This window comes from Mastomys coucha, unplaced genomic scaffold (assembly GCF_008632895.1).
Source record: "Mastomys coucha isolate ucsf_1 unplaced genomic scaffold, UCSF_Mcou_1 pScaffold5, whole genome shotgun sequence".
NCBI classification, from domain to species: domain Eukaryota; kingdom Metazoa; phylum Chordata; class Mammalia; order Rodentia; family Muridae; genus Mastomys; species Mastomys coucha.
The window spans coordinates 61,592,985-61,619,560 of record NW_022196911.1 but is presented as its reverse complement, the minus strand read 5'-3'; the positions used below and the strand labels follow the sequence as shown (position 1 = coordinate 61,619,560).

General features: G+C 41.5%; 1 protein-coding gene across 2 annotated transcripts in view; it reads left to right on the top strand.

Annotated features, from left to right (window-relative positions):
- Shisa6 (shisa family member 6) overlaps window positions 1–26,576 on the top strand; it is a 310,869-nt gene that overhangs the window by 125,437 nt on the left and 158,856 nt on the right. The window contains exon 3 of one of the 2 annotated variants that reach the window (XM_031353940.1): window positions 15,456–15,551. The exons of the other annotated variant lie outside the window; for it this stretch is intronic. Within the exon in view, the coding sequence (XP_031209800.1) occupies window positions 15,456–15,551 (96 nt within the window). The remainder of the gene's footprint in view (window positions 1–15,455; window positions 15,552–26,576) is intronic. 2 annotated transcript variants of the gene reach the window in all.

Genomic DNA, 26,576 nt, shown 5'->3' with positions numbered 1-26,576 from the left:
TTTATTTGGCTTATGCTTTGACATTACAGTTTACCATGTGTGGAAGTCAGGACAGGTACTCAAACTGGGCCTGAACATGGAGGCAGGAGCTGATGCAGAGGCCATGGGGCAGGTGTGTGGTGGTGGGGAATGGCCAGGGTGCTGCTTCCTAGCTTGCTCCACATGGTTTCTTATTGAACCTAGGGCTTCCCACCCAGGGCCTCCCACCCAGGGTTGACCACACCCACAATTATCCAGACCCTCTGACATCAATCACTAATTAAGAAAATGCTCTATAGGCTTACCTATTGCCCAATCTTATGGAGAATTTTTTTTCCATAAATTTTCTCAAATCAAAGAGGAGGCTCCTTCCTCTCCAGTGACTCTAGCTGTGTCAAGTTGACATAAAACTAGTCAACACACCAGGGTACACTCCATAAAAAGTCTGGGAACTGTACTGTGTGTTGGTGACGGGGCTTGACTTGTGGTTCTTACCTCTAGAGAATGCCAAAAAGACACAGAGTTGATTGAAAACTTACAGGCCCTCACAGATCTAGGCACACCCTTTATCTATACATGTTCTTTTTTGGTATCTATTCACTAAATTCTTTCAGTCATCCAATGAGGAAGAGTCTAGTAGTTTTCTCTTTCTTTTAAATGTATGACTGATGAATGAAATAGAAATTTTAAGAAGTCTGTCTCAAATCACATAGCTAATAAGAAATGGAGCTGAGATTTTAATCCAGAGGGTCAGTGTAACCTCCCAACCCCCAACCCCACTGCCACCCCTGACATAGGACCCCCCCACACACACACCTTTTATTGAGAGTCTTTAGCAATAGGTACTATTTTCCCCTGCCAGATTCACTTGCTTAGATTTGAATGGCAATGACAATCACTTATTCTGTTAACATGTCTAGTTAGGGTCTTAAGCACTTTATATGAGTTGATTAATTTAGTTACCACAAAGTGTGATTAAGTTGTATAACTCATATCCTTTTATAAATCATAACAATAACTGGCCTGAAGTCCCATAGCTCCTCAGTGCAGCTGGTGGGGCTTTTTCACCGGTGTTTCTATTGGACAATTGTGATGGAATGGTGTAGGCATAGGTGGTTATCAGCATAGACCATTGCCATTCAAATGGACAGGGGAAGAACGGTGCTGCGAGTCTAATGGTCCATAACTCAGATTAGTCTTTCCCAGGAGTTTAAGTCTAGAAAAGCTACAGTTCCTAAGCTGTTCTCTCTGATTTCTGCTCTGTTCTGTTTACATCAGGATAGTCTCTATTAAATATTTTAGAAGAGATGGAGTATTTCAAATAGAAGTGGATCAGAGAAGGGCCTCTTGAATTGAGCCTCAAGACTCTCATATGACCATTTTTCTCAAGGAACTAGAACCAGTAGATGATGTCAAAATAAATTTCCCACATAAAGATGCCACGTAGATCAAACAATGTCAGACTCTGGTTACTTTTGAGCAATGCTCCATCCCCAGAATGGTGGTCCAGTCCACATAGCTCATGACCAAAATGAGGAACTAAAGAACACATGGTACCGGGGCAGGCAGGTGTGAGAGACGACATTGCCTTTTAGATGAGATATGAACCAGAATTCGGCATTTTCTTAGTCTCTCTTTTCCAAATAATTTCCATGTGCATTTTAGTGAGTTCTTTAGACCAAGAAGGGACAAAGATATTACCAATACGAACCTAGAAGCAGGAGTTTCCTGGATCATTTCAGAAGCTTGCAATCAAAGGATCTTATGTTTTTCCTGAAGCATTTTGAAATGTTGAGTATTCTTCAACAACATCCTCCTGTAGTAGTAGGGACAATAATCAACTTTAGTAAATAAGTGTCCTGTGTATTATATGCATAAATGCATTTACCTTAATCTTCATCACTGCCTTATGAGGCAGGCACACTCCCATTCACCAAGGAGAATAGCTGAGGCTCAGGAAGCATGAGTGTTTTGCCCAGGGCTGCTGAGATGGCGTCAGAGCCAAACTGATTTATTGGAAGCTCGTGTACTTATCCTCTCTCTGGAGTTAGTTGGCACTTCAAGCTTAGCTTCCCTGGGACCATGGTAAATGGCAATAGCCCACAGTGTAGAGAGCCAGGGCATGGATATGAGCCTCTCTTCTAAATCACTGCATAGCCATTCTGACTTCGATGATTAGTTAACTTCTCCAAGACTATTTCCTCGTTTTTAAAATAGGGAGAACCAATACGATTTTTCCTGTAGATAATCTCTGCCTCAGCACTGTGGCACGTGGTCTGAATTGAACAGAGTGGTGGCAGTTTCTCAGGATCCCTTCACTAAGCCTGTTAATTTGGTTGCACTTGTAGGAAGCACAGTAGTTTTGTAGAAACAGATGGAAACAGGTTTTAGTCTCCCTGGGACTAAGAAAGTGCACATCAGCAAGTGGTAACAAGAGGGGCCTCTTCAACATTCAATTCTTAGGGCTCAGAGGTCTACCTTAACCTCCATGACCTTGCAAGACATTTGGAGCACTTAAAGAACAAACCGTTCTCCCTGCAGAGAGCTCCTGTATCTTCTACCTCCTCTGCTGGTCCTCTTCAGGACTGCTCTTGGCCAGAGTCCTGCTTAAGACAATGAGACAGCTCTGAAATTCTGATTAGAGTCAAAGACAGGGATTTGGTTTAGCTGGGCTACCTTCCAAGGGGATCGCAGCCAACATAACCGAAGAGAAAATAACTGAAGAGAAAATAAATGGTGCACTGGGGTCCCCTGGAGTAGAAATAAGCTTTAGTGTCATTTCCTCCTCCACAAGGCAGACTGTATGCTCTTAGGAGCATTGGGAAGAATGTTGGCCTGGGAAGGCAGAAGCCAGTAGTCACATCTCCATAACTTTGGGCTGCCAACTCCTCCCAACATCATTTTCCTCATCTATCAATACTCAGCCTAAAAAGGGTGACCTCAGACACACCTCTAGTTATAGTTCAGCTTCCTTAGAGTCTGACTTCAAGGCAGAAACTAAAGGGTTTAGATCATTTCCAATTTCTGAAGGTTGATATTACCACCTCTGAAGGGCTCTCTTATCCTTCTTGGCAAATACTTAGGATACACAAAAGGTATGACTTGGAAACTTTTATCTCTATAGCATATAATTTTCTATTTTTTCTTTTCTCTTCTCTCCACTCCCTGGTGCTAAAGATTGAACACAGGGCCTTGCATGTGCTAGAGCGATCTTTGTCGCCCTTGGCACAGTGTTAGCAAAATTGTCTGCTCTGACCTTGAACTTGCTTTAGAGCTCAAGATGGCCTTGAATTTGTCTTCCTCTTGCCTTCATCAGTTGAATAATTGAGATTGTGCTGCCACACTTAGCTAAACTGTATAATATATTAATAATTACAACCCTCTCCCAAACACACAGTTTATCCCCAAGAATGTATAATGTTCAAGACACACTGGTGAAATCTGTTACGGTAGATGAAGTTGACCTAGAATTTTCCCTCAACCATGATCTTTCTTTGCCTTTTGCCACAACTTTGAGGAATGTATAGGAAAAGTGTGTATGTTTTTGTTTATTCAGATTTTGTTTCAAAATTTTAAACATCTATACCAATAAAACTGAAAGCATTTCTTTGAACTAAAAGTATGTGAGTTCCTTTCCGGAGGATGCTGCCTTGTTGGGTGGTTATCAAGCCGGGTTTCAGCATCTTGGCCTCTACTCCTACCTTATCTGGGCTCTTCATTCTTCTATCTGTAATGACATCTTTCTAGGACTGCACTGTAGGCTGAAGAGTTCCATCCTGATGAGGGTGAGTCTAAGACTTTCTGTGACCTTGAGAATGCTCTCTGCTCACTGCTCTGGGCTTGCATACTTCTTCTGTCCATGGCTGCGTCCTGCAATCCAGGGTTGTTCATTCAGAGTCCTCAGGGATGTGGGTACTCATCTCCATGGAGGTGTGGGGACTGTTACCTGGTCCTGGTCCTTGTCTTCCAAGGCTACATGCAGCCTAGGCAGAAGGAAGACCTCAGAAAAGGGTTGTTCACAGTAGAGATATTTCATCATGGGCAAGGTCACCATAGGCTTGTGTGAGCAAGTATCTGAATCCTCACATGAAATAAGTAGGGCATTTCTAGTAGCTACTTGTTAGAGTTTTGTTTTTGTTTTTGTTTTTTTGTTTTTTGTTTTTTTGTTTTTTGTTTTTTTGTTTTTTATTTGTTTTGAGACAAGGTTTCTCTGTATAGCCCTGGCTGTCCTGGAACTCACTCTGTAGACCAGGCTGGCCTCGAACTCAGAAATCTGCCTGCCTCTGCCTCCTAAGTGCTGGGATTAAAGGCATGCGCCACCACTTGTTAGAGTGCCCTGCTCTTGTTAGAGTTTTAAGCTAGGAATATCCACAGGCAAATAGAGCAGTTGTCCTTCAGTTTCCTTTGTTAGAATCGGCTTGGAAATCACCTGGTTTGTTTACCAGCAAGTGACTGCCTGGGGAAGCTCTGTCTCCTGGTTCTCAGCCCCTCCCTTAGAGAACTAGGCTGAGGTTCATGAGAAATGGAAGGCGCTCCAGAGGTCCACTGGGGAAAAGAGGCTTCAGCCTGGATGCCAAAACTGGGGCTCTCAATCTCTTTCTGATGGGGCCTCCTTCTGGTCCAAGGTCAGCTTAGAATTCATACAGAGTGAGAGGCTCTCAGGAGCTCCCTGCACAGGAAAGAGGAAAGAGTAGGCTTAACACATGAGCATTAGCCATTTATGGAGGGATTATTAGCCTGGAGCATCCTAGGAAGCTCTTGAAATATCTTTCTGCATTAAATCCTCACCACCTTTCGGTGACGAGGTGAGTGTCAGGTCCTGTCATTTCCACAAGGAAAAGTGCCTGGCTTCCTAGGCCACCTTCTGTTCAGAAAATGCCATGTATTGGGGATTTTTATTCTTTATTGTTACAGAAGAGGGAAAAACATTGAGCCTAACCCCTCTTCCCAGTTCTCAGATACTCTATAAATATTGTGAAAAGTAAGCAGAGCACATGCACATGTTTAAAATTTCAAACAGTAAGTTAGTAAAAAAAAAAAAAAAATCGAAGTTAAACATCTCTCCCTTTCATCCTAAGCCCTCTCCCAAGGGAATGAGTGTGGTAAGCAAGTTTATTACCAGAAAAAAACGTGTTGCTTGCATAAAATATCATACTTGCAATGGGCCTGCAGATATCCTCTTTGTATAACTTCTAATTATTCTTTCTATAAGAGGGATCATACCGAGATATTGTCTTGTGCCTCACTGAAGCCTCTTTTTCCTCCTCCCTTTCTTCCTCTTCCTTCTCCTCCTCTTCCTCATTTTTCCATGCCTTGGAAATCATCAGAGTCAGCGCACACTGCTCGGCTTCACTCTTTTGCATAGTTGTTCTTCACTGGTTAAAAAAAAAAATTGCAATCAACCCTGTACTGTTTACTCTGGTTCATATCTTGTGGAAAAAATTGGAAAGCAAGTAGGGGAAATTTCCCAGCAATAGGATGACAAGCCAAGTAGGTACTATTCCACGAAGTAACAGGGGTGTCACCGCCTTGTTACTGGGCATCATGGAATGCTTAGATTTTTGTGAAATTGATTAGTTTTTTAAAGGCATATTATAAGATGCACATCTTTAGAAGCAGGTAGATCTCTGTGTGTTTGAGAGGAGCCTGATCTACATTACCAGTTACAGGACAGCCAGGGCTATGTAGAGAAAACTGGAGTTCAAAACACAAAACAAAACAAACAAAACAAAAAAAGAGCCATCAAAACCAAAATCAAAATCAACCAAGCCACCAAAAAATGTATATCATATTTTCATTGTATGTTCTTAATTAAGAGTTAAGTTTAGTTATAATTTTATATATCCACTGGCTTTCTCAGGTGGAGTCAGCTGTGAGTGGGAGCAATTGTCTGTTTCTAGTTGATGCACACTTTTTTGCAGTTGGTGTGTCAGTGACATGATTTAACTGCGTGTAAGCCAGGGGCAACTTTTTATCCTGTGCAATGAAGTCTCTCCCACTGGGGTCTTATATGTGTTCCCTCTGTTGTCTGGGACAGAGGAGTTTCAGCTTCGTGTGTGTGTGTGTGTGTGTGTGTGTGTGTGTGTGTGTGTGTGTGTGTCTATGACTCTGGCCCTTGGTGTCCTTTGAGTTGTCTCTCAGCTGCTCAGAGCCCCACTCCATGTGAGCTCTAAGTGCATGCTCTGCATTGTAAGCAGGCTCCAAAGCTGTAGAGCTCTCGTTCTGTCCCTGCAGCGGCTCTCTGGTTTATTCCACCCTTGCTTTTCTCACTCTGCATACCACCTTCACTAGGGCAGCTCCAGGAGCCTTTAGCCCCACTGCTGTCTGTAAGGATAATTCTGCAAGTGTTTAAAACTGTGCAGTCTGCTTTACCAACCTTTCCTTGGGGAATGTTAGGATTCCAAGGCTGGTTGATAATTAGAAACACGTGCAGCAACCATGATTTCAGAAATCCTATGGCTTGCCTCTTGTTGGCACATTAGTCCCAGCAGGTGCTTTTGGGTAGTCTGAAAACTAGAGACTCTTTGTTGTCTTTGTTCTTGAAAACATTGACAATGTATGAAATTCTTGAGGAAGAAGAGTTTAACCAATCCAAACAAATCTATTAATCATCAAACTATCTATTCATAGCAATCACCTGTCTCTCTGTGTCCCTTTTTATCTATTATCCATCTAACCATTCATCTAGCCAGTCCTCATAACCTTATTACATTTATCAGCAAATAAATAAATTATTTAGAGGTTGTCAAGTCTAAAAGAAACTACTCAGGACAAATGTCTATCCACGGTGCCATTTGTGCATCTGACTTCCAGGTTTCTCTCAGCATAGCAAGTAGCTATTACACAGTCCTTCTGGCTTTTCTCAGCTCTTCCCACCCCACTCCCTACCCTAAACTTCTCTAGTTCATGGGCTTTCCTTCCCTAGCTTCTTATTCCCGTATACCCCTAGTATTCTAGCCATCTACTTTCTTTTATCTTTCTCACTTGGTCCCCCCTCTCTTGTCCCTCTCTTTTTACGTCTCCCTCCTTGATCCTCCCATGACCCAGTCCAGTCTTCTGGCCATGTTCAGTGTCCTACTTTCCCCCTCTGCTCCAGCCCCCTGCTGATGCCTCTGGCTGGACTCTCCCTCATATCTACAGTAAAACCCTTCTCCTTAAGCACACCTCCAAGCACTTTTGTCCTCAGCTTATGTATTGGTGAGAGGTAAGGCAGCGGTAGAGGACTTAGTATGTCCAAGGTCTTACATTCCATTGCCAGCACTGAAACTAAAGTAACAAACTAGATCAACCAACCAACCAAACATACACAAAGAACAGAACTCTAGCTGCACATGGTAGTATGACCTTCAGTTATAGCACTGGGGAGGTCAAGGCAGAATGATCATGACTTTAAGCCATCCTAAGATGTATAGTGAGACTGCATTTTAAACAAATGAACAAATACATGGACAAAACAGAGTTATTTAATAGCCTAGCACACCTCCAGTTTTCCAGTGTAAAAAACAGAACCCAAGATAAAGTCCCAATAGCCTTTATTAACTACATTTGTATCCTTACTGCAGAAGTAACTCTTACCTTGAAATGTATATTTAAATTTTTGCTGAACGTCTTTATATTTGTGTAACATTATGCATGGCCATGTCCTCAAACAATATCAAATATTATATTGCATATTTCAAAACTCCTTCTCTATCACACTGCCCTGTTTTTCTCCAGTTTGCTTTGTGTGCTCAACATTAGAGCTTAGACCATCCATGTTGACATTTGGAGGGTCGGTTTGCTTCCACTCCTTACATTTCATTTTGCACTGTTGCAAAATTACATTTGATGACTGCACCATGGTTTATCACCTCTTTTCTGGATAAGATTTTGAGCTCCTGTTTTTCTTGATTACAAACAGTGTTGCATTGAACTTGTTTATGCATAGCTCCTCATGAATTCTCGAGGGTTGGTCTGGTGTGGACAGCTATAAATGAAGTCACTGAGTATGGCTTCTATGGTATCTATACTCAAATCTGTCAGCCACTGCCATGGGGCTTTTCAAGGCAGCTTTAGCAATTCTCCTTCCACCAGGATTCAAGTCAGAAGTCTTGGGTATTTATAAGTTTGCCAGTCTACTGGGTGTGAAATGCTGCCTCATTATGGTTTTAATTTGAGTTTCCCTGATTGCTTGTGAGACTGAGCACTACTTTATGTGTATTGGCCCATTGGGTTTTCTCCTCTATAAGTTGCCTATTTGTTTTTTGTTTTGTTTTACCAATTTGGCTTGTTTTCCCTTTGATTGCTTTGAAGATATTGATGGTCTCTTGATATTAATATATGTGTACTTTCTAACCTTGAATATGTAGTTTTATGATTGCTTTTGATGTATTATAATTAAAAGTTTTTCAATAGTTTCTTCTCTGGTTTAAAATTCTGCATTCATTGTCTTATATTCTTTTCTAATAATTTTTTAGGGTTGATACGGTATATTTAGGTTTTTAGTCCTCTTTGAATTGATTTTTCTGTGTATCTTTATGTATGCATTTAACTGTGGTGTTCTATTTTTCCAACTGTCCTATCTGTTTAACTAAAAAACCTGCATGTTTTTGACTAATTTTACTATTCTTTTGTTCCTTTCATTATTTCCAGTGACTTTTGAAGTAGGCAAAGGGAATTAAAAAATTTTTATTCTAAAGTATTAACAAATTCTTTAAAAAGGCCTAGCACTAACATTCTGAGGGCTGAGTAATATAAATTGTGAGTATTAACACATTTAACCTTCTCAAAGACCCAGGACATGGGTAACATTATTATGTCCATTTGGCTTGGCTGGGTTTGAAATGGGGTGTCAATTGAGTTCTAGGTTTAAGTGTGCCTCTGCCAGGATATTTGTCCCAAGAACAAAGGAGTGAGTGAGTCCTGACACTTTTTAAAAACAAAAACTTTATGTATGTGTTTATATGTGCATGTGAGTACATGTGCCTATGGAGGCCAGAAAAGGGTGTTGGAGGCCCTAGAGCTGAAGGTACAGGTGCTTTTGGTTGCTGGGAGACAAACACTGGTCTTCTGTGGATGCTCTTAAACCATTGAGCCTCCCCACCATTATTAAGAGGGTGATGTCAGTTCCTATAGATTTCATGTTTTATGAAGTTAGATTGATCTCATTTCTTAATTTTAAATGGCATTTGTCTTAGTTATAGTTCCCATTGCTGTGAAGAGACACCGTGAGCAAGGCAACTCTCTTTTTTTTTTTTTTTTTTTTTTTTTTTTTTTTTTTTTTTTTTTGAGATAGGTTTTCTCTGTGTAGCCCTGGCTGTCCTGGAACTCACTCTGTAGACCAGGCTGGCCTCAAACTCAGAAATCTGCAAGGCAACTCTTATAAAGAACAACATTTCATTGGGGCTGGCTTACAGGTTCAGAGTTTCAGTTGATTATCATCATGGCAGGAAGCAAGGCACAATCTAGTCAGGCATGGTGCTGGAAGAGCTAAGAGTTCTACGTCTTCACCCAAAGAAGCTAGGAGCAAATTGTTTCCAGGCAGCTAGGAGGAGAGTCCCAAAGCCTAACCCACAGTGACACACTTCCTCCAATATGGCCACACCTACTCCAACAAGGTTAAACCTCCTAGTAATGCTACTCCCTGGGCCAAGCATATTCAAATCACCACAGTATCTTATGTCAGACTATATTTAGATATTGATCCCTTCTAATGAATAGTTTGAAGCTTGTTTTTTTCTCTGGATCTAAAGTCTGAAATCTTTTATCTGCTCAGGAAAACAACACACAATTAACTTTTAATTATTGCTTCTGAACTGTCCCTTCTGTCCCTCCTCAGGGAGTCTTTTTTGAAATGGATTTTGAATCCTAGAGTGTCTGCTGTGTCCTACCACTGTTTATCTCTTTGTCCTTCTCATTTCATGTGCCACCTGCATCTCTCCTTAGACACAACATGACCAATTTCCCTCTCCATCCAGTCTGTGGCCCAGGAATGTAGCAGGCACCCATTCTTGATTAGTTTGTTTCTGTCTCTTGACTGCTGATATAACTTCACAGTTGCAAAATTCTGTTGAGTCTTATAGAAGTCACCATTTGGATGCTATCCCTTTCCCCCTCCTGTTTCTTGTGGCTACTCTCCTTTATAGGAAGAGGTCTTTCTAGCCTTTTCTTTTCAGAGCCAGGAGCACAACCCAACTCCAGGAGCCCAGTCTTGACCTTTCTGTTTTATTACCTTCCCATCTGGGAACAGTTTTCCCTTTGTACTATCTCTGACTTTTGGCTCCTGAAGAGATTTTGGAAGGACATGGAATTCAGACAGGAAGTCAAGATGGCCTGGGTAGAAACCGAGACAGAACCAAACTTTGGTGTTTTCTAAAAAGCTGTCAATAGTTCCAATGGGAGCATGGTGGTAGCACCTGGGGAATAGATGTCACCTCAACAGTCTTCCATCCAGTTGTATTTAACAGATTGTGGCATGCATGTTCTAAATCCTGGAGCCACTTTGCTCCTAGTGTGGACTGTATGTTTTTCTGTCCTGTGGTATGGAGACTCTTGAGCTTCTTGGCTAGTATACTTCACACAGCCCTTGCTTACTTCTACCTAGAGCTCTGGTACATTCATGGTTGATTCTCTAATTCCAGTTTGTTTAGAAAGAACCTGTTCTCCCTTGTTCTCTGGCCCTGGTAGCTGATAGATAGGCATAGGTCGATCACAATTTCTACTGGATGGAGAATAAAATGGTTGTTTGAGTGACATTCTGTGGAATTGGTAGTACCTGCTCATAGCCTTCACATCAGTCCATCAACTTGGTGCATCATCAGGAAACAGAAGAGATGCTTACTCCTCTCTTCTGATTGGCCACCTGTATAAGGATTCTCTTTTTATCAGTCTGTCTTCCCTTGCTTGTGCAACAGCTTTTTACATCATTCTGGACTTGTCTCTGAGTCCAGCTAAAGACTAAGCTGTCACTAGTCCCAACAAGATGTGGTTTTTGAAGATTCTGTATCATGTTTCCTCTGGCATCTAGATGTTGTTCCTGTTTCTGTGACCAGATGCCTGCCAGAAACAACTTCAAAGGCAAAGTGTTTGATCTAGCTCAGCGTCTAGAGGATTTAGTCCATGGTGGATAAGGCATGACAGAGTGGATCTGTGCCAGGAAGGAGAGCTCTACTTGCTTTCTCCTCTTACCATGTCCAGTATTTCCAGATGCTCAGCCTATGGCATGGAACAACTCACAGTCAGGGTGAGTCTTTCCTGTAAGTCAGTTCTCTGGACACATCGTCATTGTCACACCCACAGGCATGCCCCATTAATCTTAAAGGTTATTCTACATACAGTCTAGTCGATAGTAAGAATTCATTACCATAGTCAAGATCTTATTAGAAATTCAGTTATCAGGGGTAACCTCCTCTAGAGCCCAGTGATATTTGTGCCATCCTGGGGAGTTGGGTGATTGCTCAAGTTTGGGGACCACTGAACAAAGTTTGAAGTAGTCACTGTGCTTTCCATACCAACCGTATAGGCCACTTCCAGAAAACCATCTTTAGAGGTACCCTTGAAGATCACATAGGAGTTGGAGTGGTTGTACATACCTTTATTTCCAGCACTTGGTAGGCCAATGTGTGAGTCTAGGAACTTTGAGGTCAAAAATGGGCTCCATCATGAGACGCTGTTTTAAGACAAACAATGAAGGATTCTGTAGGGTTGGTTTCTACATAGCTTTTCAATTTGTTTAACTCAAAATTCTGCAAACTGAATTGACCCCAGAATTCTTCCAACCTCTACCATGCTCCTGGTCCTGCCTCATTAGCTATCAACACCATTTATTCTTTTTCTCCCACTCAGAATCAGTTTCCATGAACTTGAATGCTGCTACCTAGAAATTTCCTCCTTGAGTTTCTACTATTTATCTTGGGTTCATTCTTGGAGTTCAGTCACATCTGCTTTTCTCAGGCCACTGGGGTAAGAGTTGCATAAAGATTTTGGACTTGGAAAACAGCAGACCTTGGTGGGATGGAAGATGTACTGTTGACTAGCCCTAGGCACGTGGATTTTTATGAGATGCTGGAAAAGCCATGTACTCATAACGAAATGAGTGCAGTACTTACATTCAGATGGATAATACAAGTACAGACGTAGGTGTCTCCCAGCTTGGCCTGTTAGTCTGTTTTTGCACCAAAGAAATTGGAGGTGATACTAAAACAGTAAACAAAATAAACGACTTATAAGCAGTGTCGGTTAAAAGGTTAAGAAACTGATATATCCAAAAACATCTTTGTAAACTATAAAGTACTATAAAATGTCATCTATTGTTATGTCAAAAGCTATGCTTGTGGAGAGTCTCCATCCCTCTGCCTTGCCTGCAGTAAGCGAGTCCGAAGCTTCAGTTCTCTTTCAGACAGGCAGAGCCACAGAGCACTAGAGTAATGCTTAGTCCTGAGGGACCTTGTTCTTCTGACAGGTAAGAATGATTTGTAAACAGCACAGGCTCTGTTTTATGTTCCCTCTTCCTTAGTATTGATTTGTTTATCAAAATTTTTATTTATAAGGAGCACAAAGAGAAAGCTGTCCAAATTCTGCAGGATGCATCACAGGTTCTGAATTAATGAGGTCCAAATTTATGAGAGCCCTGGATTGTTTCCTCCTTTCTATGATGGAATAAGGGAACAGTTGTGCTTGTTATAGAAGAGAGGGTCCTGCTGTGCCTTTGATTGGTTGCATGTACCTTTTCCATGACTCCCTTCTCCTCTTGACAAAGATGGCTTGTCCAGATGCTAGCAGCTGTCAAACAGCTTGAGATTTAGGCAGAAGCCTTCAGTTCAGCACCGACAGTACCATGAAGGTATGAATCCTTACTACCGTTTTCCAACAAGAATGTCCCCTGTGAAAAGCTGAGGAGTGAATGATATAATGTGTTTCAGAGCCAAAAGGACCAGTAGCAGGACCCTCACGACTTTGTTATCCCAGAACCAGGGACCCTGATAGAATTGCAAGCTCTTGATTGCTGTCTAATGTTTGCTAAATATTTCTATTTAAATTGTTTCTAGTATTCTGATCCATGCTCAGATTTAGGAACTGGGATAAGAAGAAAGGGACTGGGGACAGGCTTTACTTTCCAGGGGAAGACTGCCAGAGCCCGGAATATAAATAGCACCTACAGGTGCCGCAGAAAATGATCCGTGACCTTCCCTGTTCACATAAGTCTTCCAGCTTGGGTTGTTTCTACTTGTCTTTCTGAGGGCAGTGGGTGTCAAAACTGGCCATTCACTAGAAACTAAAGGAGCTTGTTTAAAATATGTCAAATTCACTGGACTTTTTCTGAGTTATAATGTCTGAAGCTTGTCCGGTCATCTGAACTTTTCAGAGTTCCACGTGATTCCAAAGTTACCCTGTGTAGAAGTCTCCAGAACATGCTTTGCTAAGAAAAAAACAATTTTGTTTTATTGGCATGAGATGTATTTTTTTCTAGATATTTATTTTTGTGTTTATATTAGAGAATTTGGCATTCACTATAGAAATAAATTACAAGATAATAAATAGCTAAAAAGAGAAATAATTAGCTCTTACATGACAAGGTATTTATGTATTTTATTTCAATCACTTTTCTCTGTTTTTTTAATGCACTGTTGTCATCATATTTAATATCTCATTTTCAAAAAACTTTTTAACTTTATATATTGCAAGTTCAATTTGTAAAGCACACTGTGGCAACATGAATGCTTAGTGACTTTCCTTCATATCTGTGTGTATGTACTGAGGGTGTTTCTTGGTAGAGTTCATTCTTCACAGTGTTTACAATGCCTGTGTTTCAAGCACTTCTGAATATCAGAAGTCCAACATGAACGTTTTCCTCTCTAAATTTCTTCCTTCATGGTCCTTAACCTGCCCTTGTCTTTTCCTTACCTCAATGCATATGAAGATGTCTGTACCTTGCCAGTTAGAAGATAGAGTTTTATTGCATGAAGTTGAGAAAGGAAAACAGAAAGATGTTGCCAGTGTTTTATAGCCACAATTCCACCTGCCAGCTCAGTTGTTGCTGTGATTCTTTTTAAGTTGCTATTCTATGGTCCCATGGGTTGTGTATGATTCATGGATGCACACTTGCTCAAGTGCACACAGACACACACACACACACTCACACGCATTCATACACACACACATACACACACAAACACTCAGAGAGAAGTGGACAGAGAGGGAGAGGGGAAGAGAGGGGGGCGAGAGAAAAGGAAGGAGGAGGAGAGGAGGAAGAATAAGAGGAGGAGGAGCAGGAGGAGGAGGAAGGGGGCTGCCATTAGACCCATTCCTTTGTGCTTTAGAAGTGAAGAAAACAAAGATAAAAAGCCAAAAGGAAAACCATCTAGTAACTGTAGACAAGAACTTGGGCAGTACAGAAAAATAGCACTCATGCACCAATCTTTCCAAAGTAGCTGTGAACCCTGTTTTTAAAACACTTTTTGAGGACTTTTATTGTTTCCTATTTTATGTGTCTAGGTATTTTGATTACATGTCTTGTCAGTGCATCACATGTGCGCAGAGGGCACAGAGTCCAGGAGAGGGTGTTGGACCCTCAGAATTACAGATGTTTGTGAGGTGTGTGGGTACAGATGGCTGCTCTTAACCACGGAGCCATCTTTCCAGCCTCAATCTGTGCATCCTATTTCAACCTTTTAATGTCTTTTGGTAATGTACTCACCTGAAGTTTTACAGCTCTGTTATTGTATTTAATATAGCACGTGGTCTACACTTGCTAATTTTAAGAAAGCATGGTGGGAAAAGGTCAGGGGCCCTCACTTAGCTTGGTTCTTTATCTGACTTGTTCTTCAGGATAACACAAATGTAGTACACAGATACTATGCTTTTACATCTGGGATTTTTCAGTCTTGTCTAGGGCTTCTAAGATGTGGTGTGGTTATTGCTGACGATGCTGGTTAGTGTCCATGAACATCGATAGCCTCCATGGAGCACAGGGGAAACAGCCGACACTCTATTGTGCTATGCTGCCAAACCACAATGTTCAGCACCTTTAAATGCATCAACTTGCCATGAGTTGATCAGGTTACAACTCTAACTATAAGTTGAGGAACATCTATAAAGCACCATTCTAGTGTACTTAGTGGTCACTCGGAAATGCCACAGTCAAACCATGTTTCGCCCTTTCTTCCTCTACTTCCAATGTAGCATTAACCTTTGTCATATATATATGCATATATATATATGTATAAACATACATATATATATACCATATGTAATATACGTAATGTATATAAACTGTGTGTATAACATATGTCTGTATATATATAGCAATATATTCTCAGTAATATATATGTGTGTATATATTATATTTATTATAATATATATAATATTTTCCTTGACCTTGTGGCTTAGCTGCTGGTTTGCACATTAGCACACCAACATTGCTGGGCAAGATGGAGCTGTGATTGCCTTCTGTGTTGCTGTCGTGAATGCGTCAGGTAATTCTGCCCATCTTCTTGCAGGGCATTATGGGAAGGATGCTTACCGAAGTGGAGGACCAGATCTCCATAACTTCATCTCATCTGGATTTGTCACATTAGGAAGAGGACACACAAAGGGTACAGTGGAAACCATTTTTTACTAAAATACAGAGGATGCCTAGGGAACCCCAATCTGAAATGTGAAGATGGTGTAGAGTCCTGAGTCTTACCCAGAATCTGGAATAAGTAGGGTGGTTCCATGGCAGCATGCCCTAGGTCCAGAGATGACCAGGTGGTCACCTCCAAGACACATCCATCCTTCTCTGTACATGATGGGGACACAAATGATGGTGGCTCCCTATGGGAAGGGACCACAGGCATCATGGTGGGAAATGTTACCAATGAATGCAGTATTTGTAAAGTGTGTGTTTGCCTCTGGGCTGTTTTTCCCTTCCCCTTCAAAAGTCCTATCTTATACCCAATGTCAATGTTCTGTACTGTGAGTTTCTAAGCCAGCGTGTACGTGGACAGCTCTGGCTTCCTTGGTGTGTCTCTGTAAAACTCTGTGATGTGGGCACAAAGGTAGAGGTTATTCAGACCTTCAAGCTGCAAGATGAAAGCTAAGCTAGCCTTTCTGCCAAGCTGCTTTACGACCTAGCTGACAGCTTGCAGAGCATCTGCACAGGGGTATGGAATCCTCCCTGATTCTGTCTTTTGTTTAAATAGTCCTACTAGTGTTGTGAGCATTCTGTCACTGGATCCCTGACTCCTTTGATTACCTTCCCGACACCTGTGTGCTGTTATAGACCAAATGTGAACCCTGTTGTTGGGATGTTCCATTTCTGTCTTCCTCTGAAATATTTGTCTGTTTCAAGTGTGAGTGAACAAGGACTTCACATTTTCTTATCTTCTGTGCTCCTACTTTTTAAATTCCCTGTGATGTGTGTTTATCCTATAGAGAAAATGATAACTGTACCTGTGTATGTATTTTCTGTTGTCTATTTGTGTCTAAATAAAGTTTATTGAGGATACAGGTGGCATTTGTGGCTATTAAGAGTTGCAGCTGTTGCAGAATGGGGGATGGGCTACACAGTTAAACACAACCAAACTACCCCAGAGACACTTGTACCAACTCAAACCTGGATTTACCAGCCCCTTCATCTCCACTTAGTGGTAATTACCAATTGCCATGAAACAGAGGTTTTAAAACTCAGCATTTTAAGGAAAACCAACACTTATTATCTCCCCTGGTTTCTGTGTGTTGGGGATTTGGGAGCTACTGAATTGGGAGGGTCTCTTGGGAATTTTCAGTCACCATGTTAGGCAGGGCAGGATCATCTAAAGTATTGACTGGTATTGGCAGATATAATTTCAAGATCTCATACTTCCACAGTACTTTATTGGCAGAAGGCCTCCATCCTTCCTATTAACACTCTTTGTGTGGTCTACTTGAGTGATTTCATGATGTGTTGGCTGAATATCCTTGGAGTGGTTGATTCACAGAAGAAAAAGACACAAGCCACAGGGTCTTTTATGACCAGATGTATTGATCATACACAGTAGGATTATCACAATATCTTGTACATGTGAGTTCTTTTCAGGATAGGAGATGACTATCCAAAGACAATAATTATTAGGCAGGTCAGGACATTGGGAACCATTTGGAAGGCTGACTTTCTATTATATATGCCTCATGGAGTGATGTTAGAAATCTGCTTTTCAAACAGAATCCAACAATGTACCAACATTTCCCAACTGTGTGGGTCCCTACTCTTATCCCAACCTCTTGAAGGTGGTTCAAGCCCTAACACCAAGCAGTGAACTCTTTGTATGAACAGGAAGCAAATAGGAAGCAAAATATAAGGTATCCTTGTGTTGTTCAATTTGCACTGGGGAAGCAAAGTCAGGTCTTGACAGCATGTAAAAGAATGGCAGTAGAAGAGGGTCAGGAGATGATTGTGGGAAGGAGGGAGTTATTCCTGCCAAGGATGAGTACTGAGGTCAGGTGAACAGAGATCTGCAACCCAGGCAGGGAAAGGCTTGAAGTAGAAGCTTTCTTATATTAGAAATGGGAAGGAAATGTTTATGATCCTATGGAGCAGAAGAACTACAAGGCTGTAGGAGGTGTTGGGATTGTTCCAAGGTTACCTGGGAGATGGAGACATGGTGAACATACCAGACTTTCTGCACAGATCTTTCTAGACCCCATGAAGTGTTCCTGAATCAATGATTTTTCTCTAAGTGATACTTGCCAGAGAAGAGACTGGATGTGATCAACCTTGATGTCCAGTAAGACACATCATGAGGTCTGAGGCAGGAAACATAAGAAGGAAGGAAGTGTTAAGGACAATGCTGAGGTTTTCAAGCTATAAATCCCAAAGCCCTTATATTCAGTTAATAATCTCAGCAACAAAGGAAGTTGCAATGTATCTCCCCAGCAGTTTAAGCCACAGATATGAGCAAGAGCTGTGTTAGGGCTATGAATATTCTAGAGATTGCACAAATAATACCCGATTTATCTCTGACTCCCTGAGAAGGGAATGAAGCCAGGATTTGGCTTTAAAATTAATAAAATGCATAGATTTTAGCCAACAGTGATTCTGGGCAAATAGCCTAACAATAATAAGAGTACAGGAGAATATACAGTCAATGAGATGAGATGGGGATATTATATTACAAGAGGGACATTTGGGAAGGCAGCATGGTGGGAACCACTGTCCATAGACACAGTATTTGCTGCATTTGTTCTGGGGTGGGGGAGGGGTAAGAAAACAGAAGTATGAGGTTTTTTGTTTTGTTTTGTTTTGTTTTGTTTTTAAATTTGTATCTATCCATAGCTTTGGGTGATGACCAGGGCAAAGTGACTACTTGTGCTATTCGAAGGCTAAAGGAAGGAGAGATGTTAACGCTGCTTTCAGAAACCCACTTCTACACTTCAGTACTACATTCACTGAGAACACAGACACTAAGCACTCTCCTCTATGTCTGAGCTCAATGCTGTCCCCCTGTGGTCCTTCACCAGGCTCATCCACTAGTTTGACCCACATCATTCTGGGACCATGCTTACATCTCGCACCTGTTCTTTGGTCAAATGCTGTAGTAGTTCTGTTTTCTTTAAGGATTGAAATCAAGTATTTTCTCCCAGAAATAAGAGATATGTATACATGGGCCTCAATGAAACCATAGGCTGCTGTGCACACATTGGAATCTAAGCATGAACCCTCAAATCATCAATAGATTGTAGCAAGAGATTCCTGAGCCATTTGACTGAAAGAATCCAGCTTACATACTTTCACAGTCTCAGGAACCAGGGGAGTGAGTGGGTTGAACTGTACTAAGGTATTTGAAGGCTGGACTCCAGATAAAGCACAGAGCTCAGAAGGCGTCCTAGTCTCCATGGCAACAGTGAAGCAGGATGAACAGCAAGAGAGAAGGTTCAACCAGCTTGCCTGAAAATGGTCTGTGTGAAGCTGGTACTACATAGGACTATTCTGTAATGTAGTTTTCTATGAGGGAGGGGTGTATGGGCCCATGGATACAGAGCAGGGGAAACTCTTGGGTTCATAACCAAAGGCGTTCATGACTGTATGTTGCCACTACTTGCTGCTGGATCTGTACACATAGGACGACTTTCATATATGGTCCATGTGACTGAGTATCAAGAATCAGCCATTGGCTGGGAGTATCCTGAGTTTTCCAAGAGTATTTCACGTGATCCTAGAAAACACACAGGGTATTCTCTAAATCCTATGGTTAGGAAAGCACATGCCAATCACATGGTGCTGTTTTATTATAATTGAGTCATTTCACATAATATGTGGTTTTAAAACTGATGTATTACAGTCAAAGATGCACGTGAACTAATGGAGAATGCTGCCTTCATGCAGTGAATCCATCTTCTGATATACCTGCTTTTCAGAAAAAAAAAAAAAGATATCAGACAAACAAAAACCACCAACACAATACCTTTGAGAGTCTTAGTTGGATTCTTCTGTTTGCAAGCTCATCCATTTTGCTCAACAGTGGCTATTGTACAAAGAACTTCATGTGATATAGGCCTGTTAATAAGAAAAACCCCTACCCTGTAGGAAACTGAAAGGATGCTGACACTCATCTGGCCAGAACTCTGTATCTAGAGCAGTGCCAGCAGCAATTCAACCATGGGAGGCTGTGTGAAGATCATGGTTTCTACATACATTTGCTGAGCCACTCAAAGTCCACCTTGTGAGTTAATACAACTCTGTTGGCCTTTGTAGCACCCACTTGAGAAAACAGAGTACTTTGCATTGAAGAAGTCAGATTAGAAGCTGGCCAAGGAAATAGATATCATTCCTCCTTGGCTCAAGTCATTCTGAAAAACTGGTTGGGTCTAAATGACGTACTGCCTGTATCTTGGGATGATATCTGAGCTGAACTCTGTCACTCACTATCTTGAATAATGGTGTCCTTGAAACTTAATCTACATTCTGAGTCCTGGGACACACATGTCCCTGGATAATGCTTATTTGTAGACCTTCCATCATTAGTCCATGTGACTATCTAGGCCAGGCTTGTAAAATATTCTATGGAAAATAAGGGGTAGTGGAGGAAATAAGCTAAGCATTAGGATGTAGTGCAAAGGCTCCCTGCTTTAGGAAATGTTAATTCTTCCCTCTAAATGTGGATACCTGTTTTAAAAGCAGAAAAACTTGGATACTACTACATCCCATGGTCTCCAGTAGTGGGACATGAGAGAAGGCTGTGACAACTTTAGAATGATGAGTTCACTCCTTATTTTTACAATGTCTATCATTCATTCTAACCACTTCTTCGAGACAGGAGAAAGGTTTGTGCAAAGTCTGTTATACCTTGGAGTGCAGTGCTCTCCTCAAGGTTTCTTTAGGAGAGATGAGAGCATCAGTTTCTTCAGAATTTTTTCTGGACACTTGCTCTCCCAACCAGTCAGCCTGCTAGCCTCCTGTTTTGTAATTCCTTGCTAGCTATGCTTATCTCCTCTGTCCCTGAGCCTTGGCTTGAGAGTAAGTTCTTGGCTACTAGTCTATCTGCATAGCACTGACCTTGGTGCTGACTGGTCATCCAAGTTGGGAATCTCCCCTGCTATGAGCCAGTCTTGGCCTTTGCCTCCCTTCTGCCATGTCACAACAGCCAAGCAATGAGACGACATCCAAGTCACTGAGGTCTCTGGCCAGGAGAGGGTTTCCTTTCTATAAACAGTTGTCTGAATTTCATGGGTGGCCTACAGGTGGGACACATGTTCCCAGAGCCCCGACTATATGAACCATAGTTGTGTTATCCTGGAGCTTGTCCTCTACACACGCTAATAGCATGGAGAAATAAATAAGCTCTAGGCCTTTCTGCCTAGAGCTATGGCCTCCAGGATTTGTTATATTTCCCTCTAAATACTGATATAAAATTCCCTCATTAGATGACCAACATTTAAAAAAAAAATGGCAGAAATAAGAGTGGCACTAGAGGAACACATGCTTAAACCTGTTTCCACTCCTTCTGTGTGGCCTGGACTTCTGTGTCAACTATTGATAAGATAACATCACAATGCCACCCAGCGATGTGGGTGATATGGGCTAATATGAAGACTGAAGGAGAAACACATGTACCAGCATAGTAAGGACTCTGGTAAGGCCAGCCTTTCCCATGCTCCCCACCTCATGGTGCTTTAGAGTAACACAAGGGCACCCAACAGGGCATCTCTGGAGCTAGTGAGGAGGACAGACTTTCAGGCTCCGGCACAAACTGACAAGGAAACACCGTTTTAAGAAGATTGCAGATCATTCACATACACGTGAAGATTTAAGGAACACCGACACAAAGCAATTTCCCTTCTAAAATCCTGAGTAAATTCTCCTGAGGGATCTGAAGGTCACATTCATTTCTGAGATTTGTCTGTCATACCAAGTGCATCAGAAGCCAGACTTCCTAGCTAGGAAGGAAGACAATTGAAAAACGAGGAGTACTTGAACTGGGACTGGGGATATAGAGCTATTTCTTAGTATTATAACACCTTATGCTAGATAGGAAGTGAAAAATGCAACTGAGGCATGGGCCATTGCCTATTTGTTTATATTCATCTGTAAGTTGAATAAGATGAGCAAAAACACTCTCAGCATTTGAGAAATTGGATAATATAATTTCTAGCAAGTAAGGAGAAAGTTCTGTGTAGTAAATCCCAAAAAGAACAGAGGGGGTTTAAAGGAAGGAAACATGACCGCTACCTGAAATGTCCCAAGTGGTCTTCCGTAGAACACCGGAGCTGAGATGGTCACTGTTGGGCAGGAAAGAGGGGCTAGCTAAGAGTTGGATGGAACATACATTTCTGGTTCATGAGCATCCACAGAGCTATGGATGTGGAAACAGCAGCAAGGTGAGAGTTTAGGACATTGTTACGGGCAGAGCAGGAAAGTGACCAGAACACAGGACACCTGTGGGGAGGACACAGGATTTGGAGCTAGAAAGACAGGCTTGAGGCAGTGTCCCAAATCATCCCAGACACAAAGTATAGGTTGAGTTAAAAAATCTAGTTGGGAAGAATAGAGATGGGGTTATGGGGGCGGGTGATGGGTGGATGCTAAGGAACTGTTGGATGGGACTAGGAAATTCTCCTATGAGGTTATATGGCCAAGTGACTCTGGATAACAGTATTGTGCTTCCATCTTTAATGAACTGAAGGGAGGGAATTAGAATATTTAATAGTACAAATATGATAACCACACTGTGACCATTGTACCATATGTGTGTGTGTGTCTTCATGTATCAATTAAGCATTTACTTAATTTAAAATATTTTAGATACCATTTCCCAGTCATCTCTCTTCCTTTCTACTCTTAAACAAAATTATGAAGCAACACAATCACTCAATTAAAGGGGCCTCTATGGTCAGGTGACTCCTCCCTGAGCAGATATGGACATAGCAGTGACATGCAACTCCCTTGGCCTCTGCTCCTTCCTAGAGAGTGCCCTCTTTTGCATGAATTTATCCTGCAGCAGCCTGGGTAGCAAATTGCTAGAAGGAGCTGAATAAGCTCATGGACCAGTGGTCCATAGAGACTAGCTACAGCCTCTGTTAAAAATGTTTGATCATGCCAGGCTTCAGTTTTCTCTAACTAATTAGAGATTCATGAGACCCTTGTCCTTTATATTCTGGAATCATTTTGATTGAGTCACTACTGAACATAAAGATGCTGCATCGAGTGAAACAGGGAGCTTTACCACGGAGGCGACCTGAGAGACAGAACACAGAGTACTCAGAGTGACCTGTTTGCCAGCTCTGAAAAGCAGTGATGAGAACCCCTTATCCCTGCAAGCACAATGACAGATAAGGGTGGTGTCCCCAGGGTTAACAGCAGAAGTTCATCCCTCAGCCCTGAAGGTCCTTCTGCCAACTGTTCTTAAACGTGCAGCCTGGCCTCACAGGGCTCTGAGCTTATGAAGTATTCAGCCCTGGATCGGATGAATGTTAGCGCTTGTGTTCTCCATTGCTTCCCAGTGAATCATTTGTTCTCTTGCCCTGGGGGAGTAATTCTGGGGAAGCATAATGCTTTTCTGGTTTTTCACTAAGAGCAATTGAACGCAGATGCCTGGAATCCATTCAATGTTAACGTGCAGGGCCGCAGCACAGGAGCCAGCTATGCACAGACTGGGGGAGGAGGCTAGATCCTACAGAGGAGGGTCCCAGTGTGAGCAAAAAACATGAAGCCAAACACGTGAACTACTGGGCCAGAAATAAGAGAAGCTTTAGACTGTCTGGCTCTAAGGAGAAAGGCCCAAATGGCAGCCTTGAGTAGGACCAGATGATGGCAGCTGGTCAAAGGGGCAGACTCTGCTGTCCACTTTGTGAGTTGACTAGCTCTGGGGGAGCTGCAGTTTTACTCCCCAGCCCAGATTCTGTTATTTGCTTCATCCTCATCTTCAAGAGACCTCATTTAAGAGATCATCACATTTGTCAAGGGACTGGGAAAGCCAAAGGCTGTAACTACACAATGCTTCTTTGGCTCTCTGGTATCCCCATCCAGTTAGCAACTTGATCATTCAAGCAAAGCCCTGGATACTGCTCATGATCCTGTCACCTTTGTCTCCTTGATGGCTAGTTCGAAGTCTGTCCCCATTCTGTTCCCTTCTCTTGACCCCCACACATATTGTCCCCTCTTAGCCAGTATTACAGTCTGCACTTCTCTTGCTTCCTGTCCAGATTAGTTGCGAAATCTCTTTTAAAACATTCTTTAAAGCACTCTTCCACATTCTACACTGTTCTATGCGACCAGAATGATCTTACTCTACCCCAATTTAATGTGATGTTACCTACCTCACCTACTTAGCCTGAAGCTTACATCTGTTGTGAATGTTGATTTTATAGACTCTCAAAGGTTCTTTATTGGAAACTTGGAACAGTAATTCATCCATCATAAAAGTACTGACTGAGTTAAAATCCCTTAAGTATTAATATATACACTCTCCTCCTCTCTTTCCATGTTCGTTGGTTGGCATGACCCAAAAACAAAACCTGGAGGCCCTGCATTGTCTAGCTTGCTGTTCAAGGTTCTTTATTAGTATACCCACTCAGGCAAACAGTGACTTCCTTTATGAGCATCCTTTCCTTTCCCCAAGGATGTAATAGTCTTACTGGATTGGCAGATCACTACTCAGAAATCTACTTGAATTTTCTTTTATTTATCTTTTTGTCCTAATCCATTCTGCACTGCTAGGTAATTTATCAATGGTAAAAGTTTATTTTGCAAACATTCTTGAGGGTAGGAAGTCCAAAATTGAGAGAGATCATCAGCAAGTAAATTCTTGCATTAAAGACACCACTGTCATTGCAATCACAACATTAATCCTCCTTTGAGGATAGGACCTTGATATTTGCACATATAAATTTAATTCACAATATTTCTATCCTCAGTGGCTGCAATAATTCATCTTGTTTGGAGTCAGAGGGATGGTTCAATGGTTAAAAGCACTTGCTGCTCTTCTGTTGTGGATAGCTCTGGGGCTATTTGTAATTTGATGCCAATTCCCTTCTCCTGTGAGGGGTTGCAAACAAGGAACAAGTTAGCACTCAGGTGATTTCCTTTAAGCCTTCTTCCTCCCTTAATTTGTAAAATAAAAGCTAGAGATTGTGATTGGGCAGTGAAAGGGAAGGTGGAGCTGAAAGTTGTTAAAAGAAGGAGGAGTTGGAGAGAGAGAGAGAGTTGAAGGAAGGAAAGCAGAGCAGAAGCACAGAGCCTGGAGAAATTGCCAGTTATAAGTGGTCTCAGAGATGGAGAAGATGGCAGTGTAGTGGGAGATCTACCCAATCTAGGCACACAGACTGTATTCATATTAATGAGTTGTGTTTTCATTGCCAGGGCTTATTTGGGTTGGAGATTTACCGCAACACTCTTCTACTAGAATTGGATGTGATTCCCAGAGTGCATATGGTGGCTTATAACCATCCTTAACTCCAGTTCTAAAGGCTCTAACACCCACTACTGGCCTCTGTGGGCACCAGACATACATACTGTGTACATACAGTACATGCATGCAGATAAACACTCATATGTACTAAAAAAATAACAAAAACAAGAACAAAAACAAAAACAAAACAAAAACAAAACAGCCTACCATTTTTTATATAGCCAGTAGCAGGATTTTATGTTGCTATTTAGAAATAGTTTCCAACATACATGAAAATAATAAAAATAGCTTAAATAATTTTACATTCTTTAATTTTCCAAATTTTTTAAATTAATTAATTTTTTACACTCCATATTTTATTCTCCCCCCTATCCACCCTCCAAACTGTTCCACAACCCATACCTTCTCCTCACCCCCCTTTCTCCACACGGATGTCCCCAACCCCCATCCCATGTGACCTCTAAACTCCCTGGGGCCTCCAGTCTCTTGAGGGTTAGGTGCATCATCTCTGAATGAACAAGAACCCAGCAGTCCTCTACTGTATGTGTGTTGGGGGCCTCCTATCAGTTGGTGTATGCTGTCTGTTTGGTGGTCTAGTGTTTGAGAGATCTTGGGGGTCCAGATGAATTGAGACTGCTGTTCCTCCTACAGGATTGCTGTTTTCCTCAGCTTCTTTCATCCTTCCCTAATTCAACAACAGGGGTCAACTGCTTCTGTCCATTGGTTGGGTGCAAGTATCTGCATCTGACCCTTTCAGCTGCTTGTTGGGTCTTTCGGAGGGCAGTCATGATTGGTCCCTTTTTGTGAGCACTCCATAGCCTCTGTAATAGTGTCAGGCCTTGGGACCTAATTTTCCAAATTTTAACATCTGATCACATTTGCTTCACCATTCTTTTGCCTTTTCTATCTGCCTCCTTATGAGCAAGTGCACTTATGCAAACATATACATAGATGCATTACATATGCAGAAGCATATTAAAAAATTTCCTGCATTATCAAAAATAAATTGCAGGTATAATGGCCACTTACTCCCAAAAACTCAAGTGAATATCCCATAATATTAACTCTCCCTTTCATAACCACACTGTAATTATCAGAATCAGAAAATTGGCACTGATAGGAGGCCTGTACCTAGCTAGTTTTTATACAAATATGTCACTATATGCAATGGCTTTTCCTGAACCAAGCTCACAAGTTATTAGGTTTATTTCAAAAATATCTGACTGTGTTTGTTGCTATTTGTAAATTGGGTTCATGCACTATTTATGCTCTGTAACCGATTACATTTGTGTGGATGAAGATTATTGATTCTTTTCATTGTACATTCTGTTTCTCTTGTGATTTCTTTTATTGTGAGAGCTACTTTTATCATTGACATTCTTGGTAGTGTATCATATCATCTGCACACCGAGGCAACTTCTGTACTTTATATCTAATTAATCTCACTTGTCTTCTGGCATAAGCTTAATGCCACCAACAGAGTATCAGGTGCTAGCAGTGAAGAGGGGCACTTCTGCTTTGTGTCCAGTCAGACACAACGTCCCTAGACTATTTCCAAATCACTGTCCTTAGGAATAAGATAGATAGAAAAGTGCATAGTTAGAGAGGACAGGCAGATAGGTAAGCAAATATGTAGTTGTGAAGAGACATTAATTTTCATTAAAGTAATGCTCCTTCACTCCTATTTTATGGGACTTGCAAAAAAAATCTTTATCCAAGGTGAACATCGAATTCTTTTCTTTTTTTTTTTTTTTT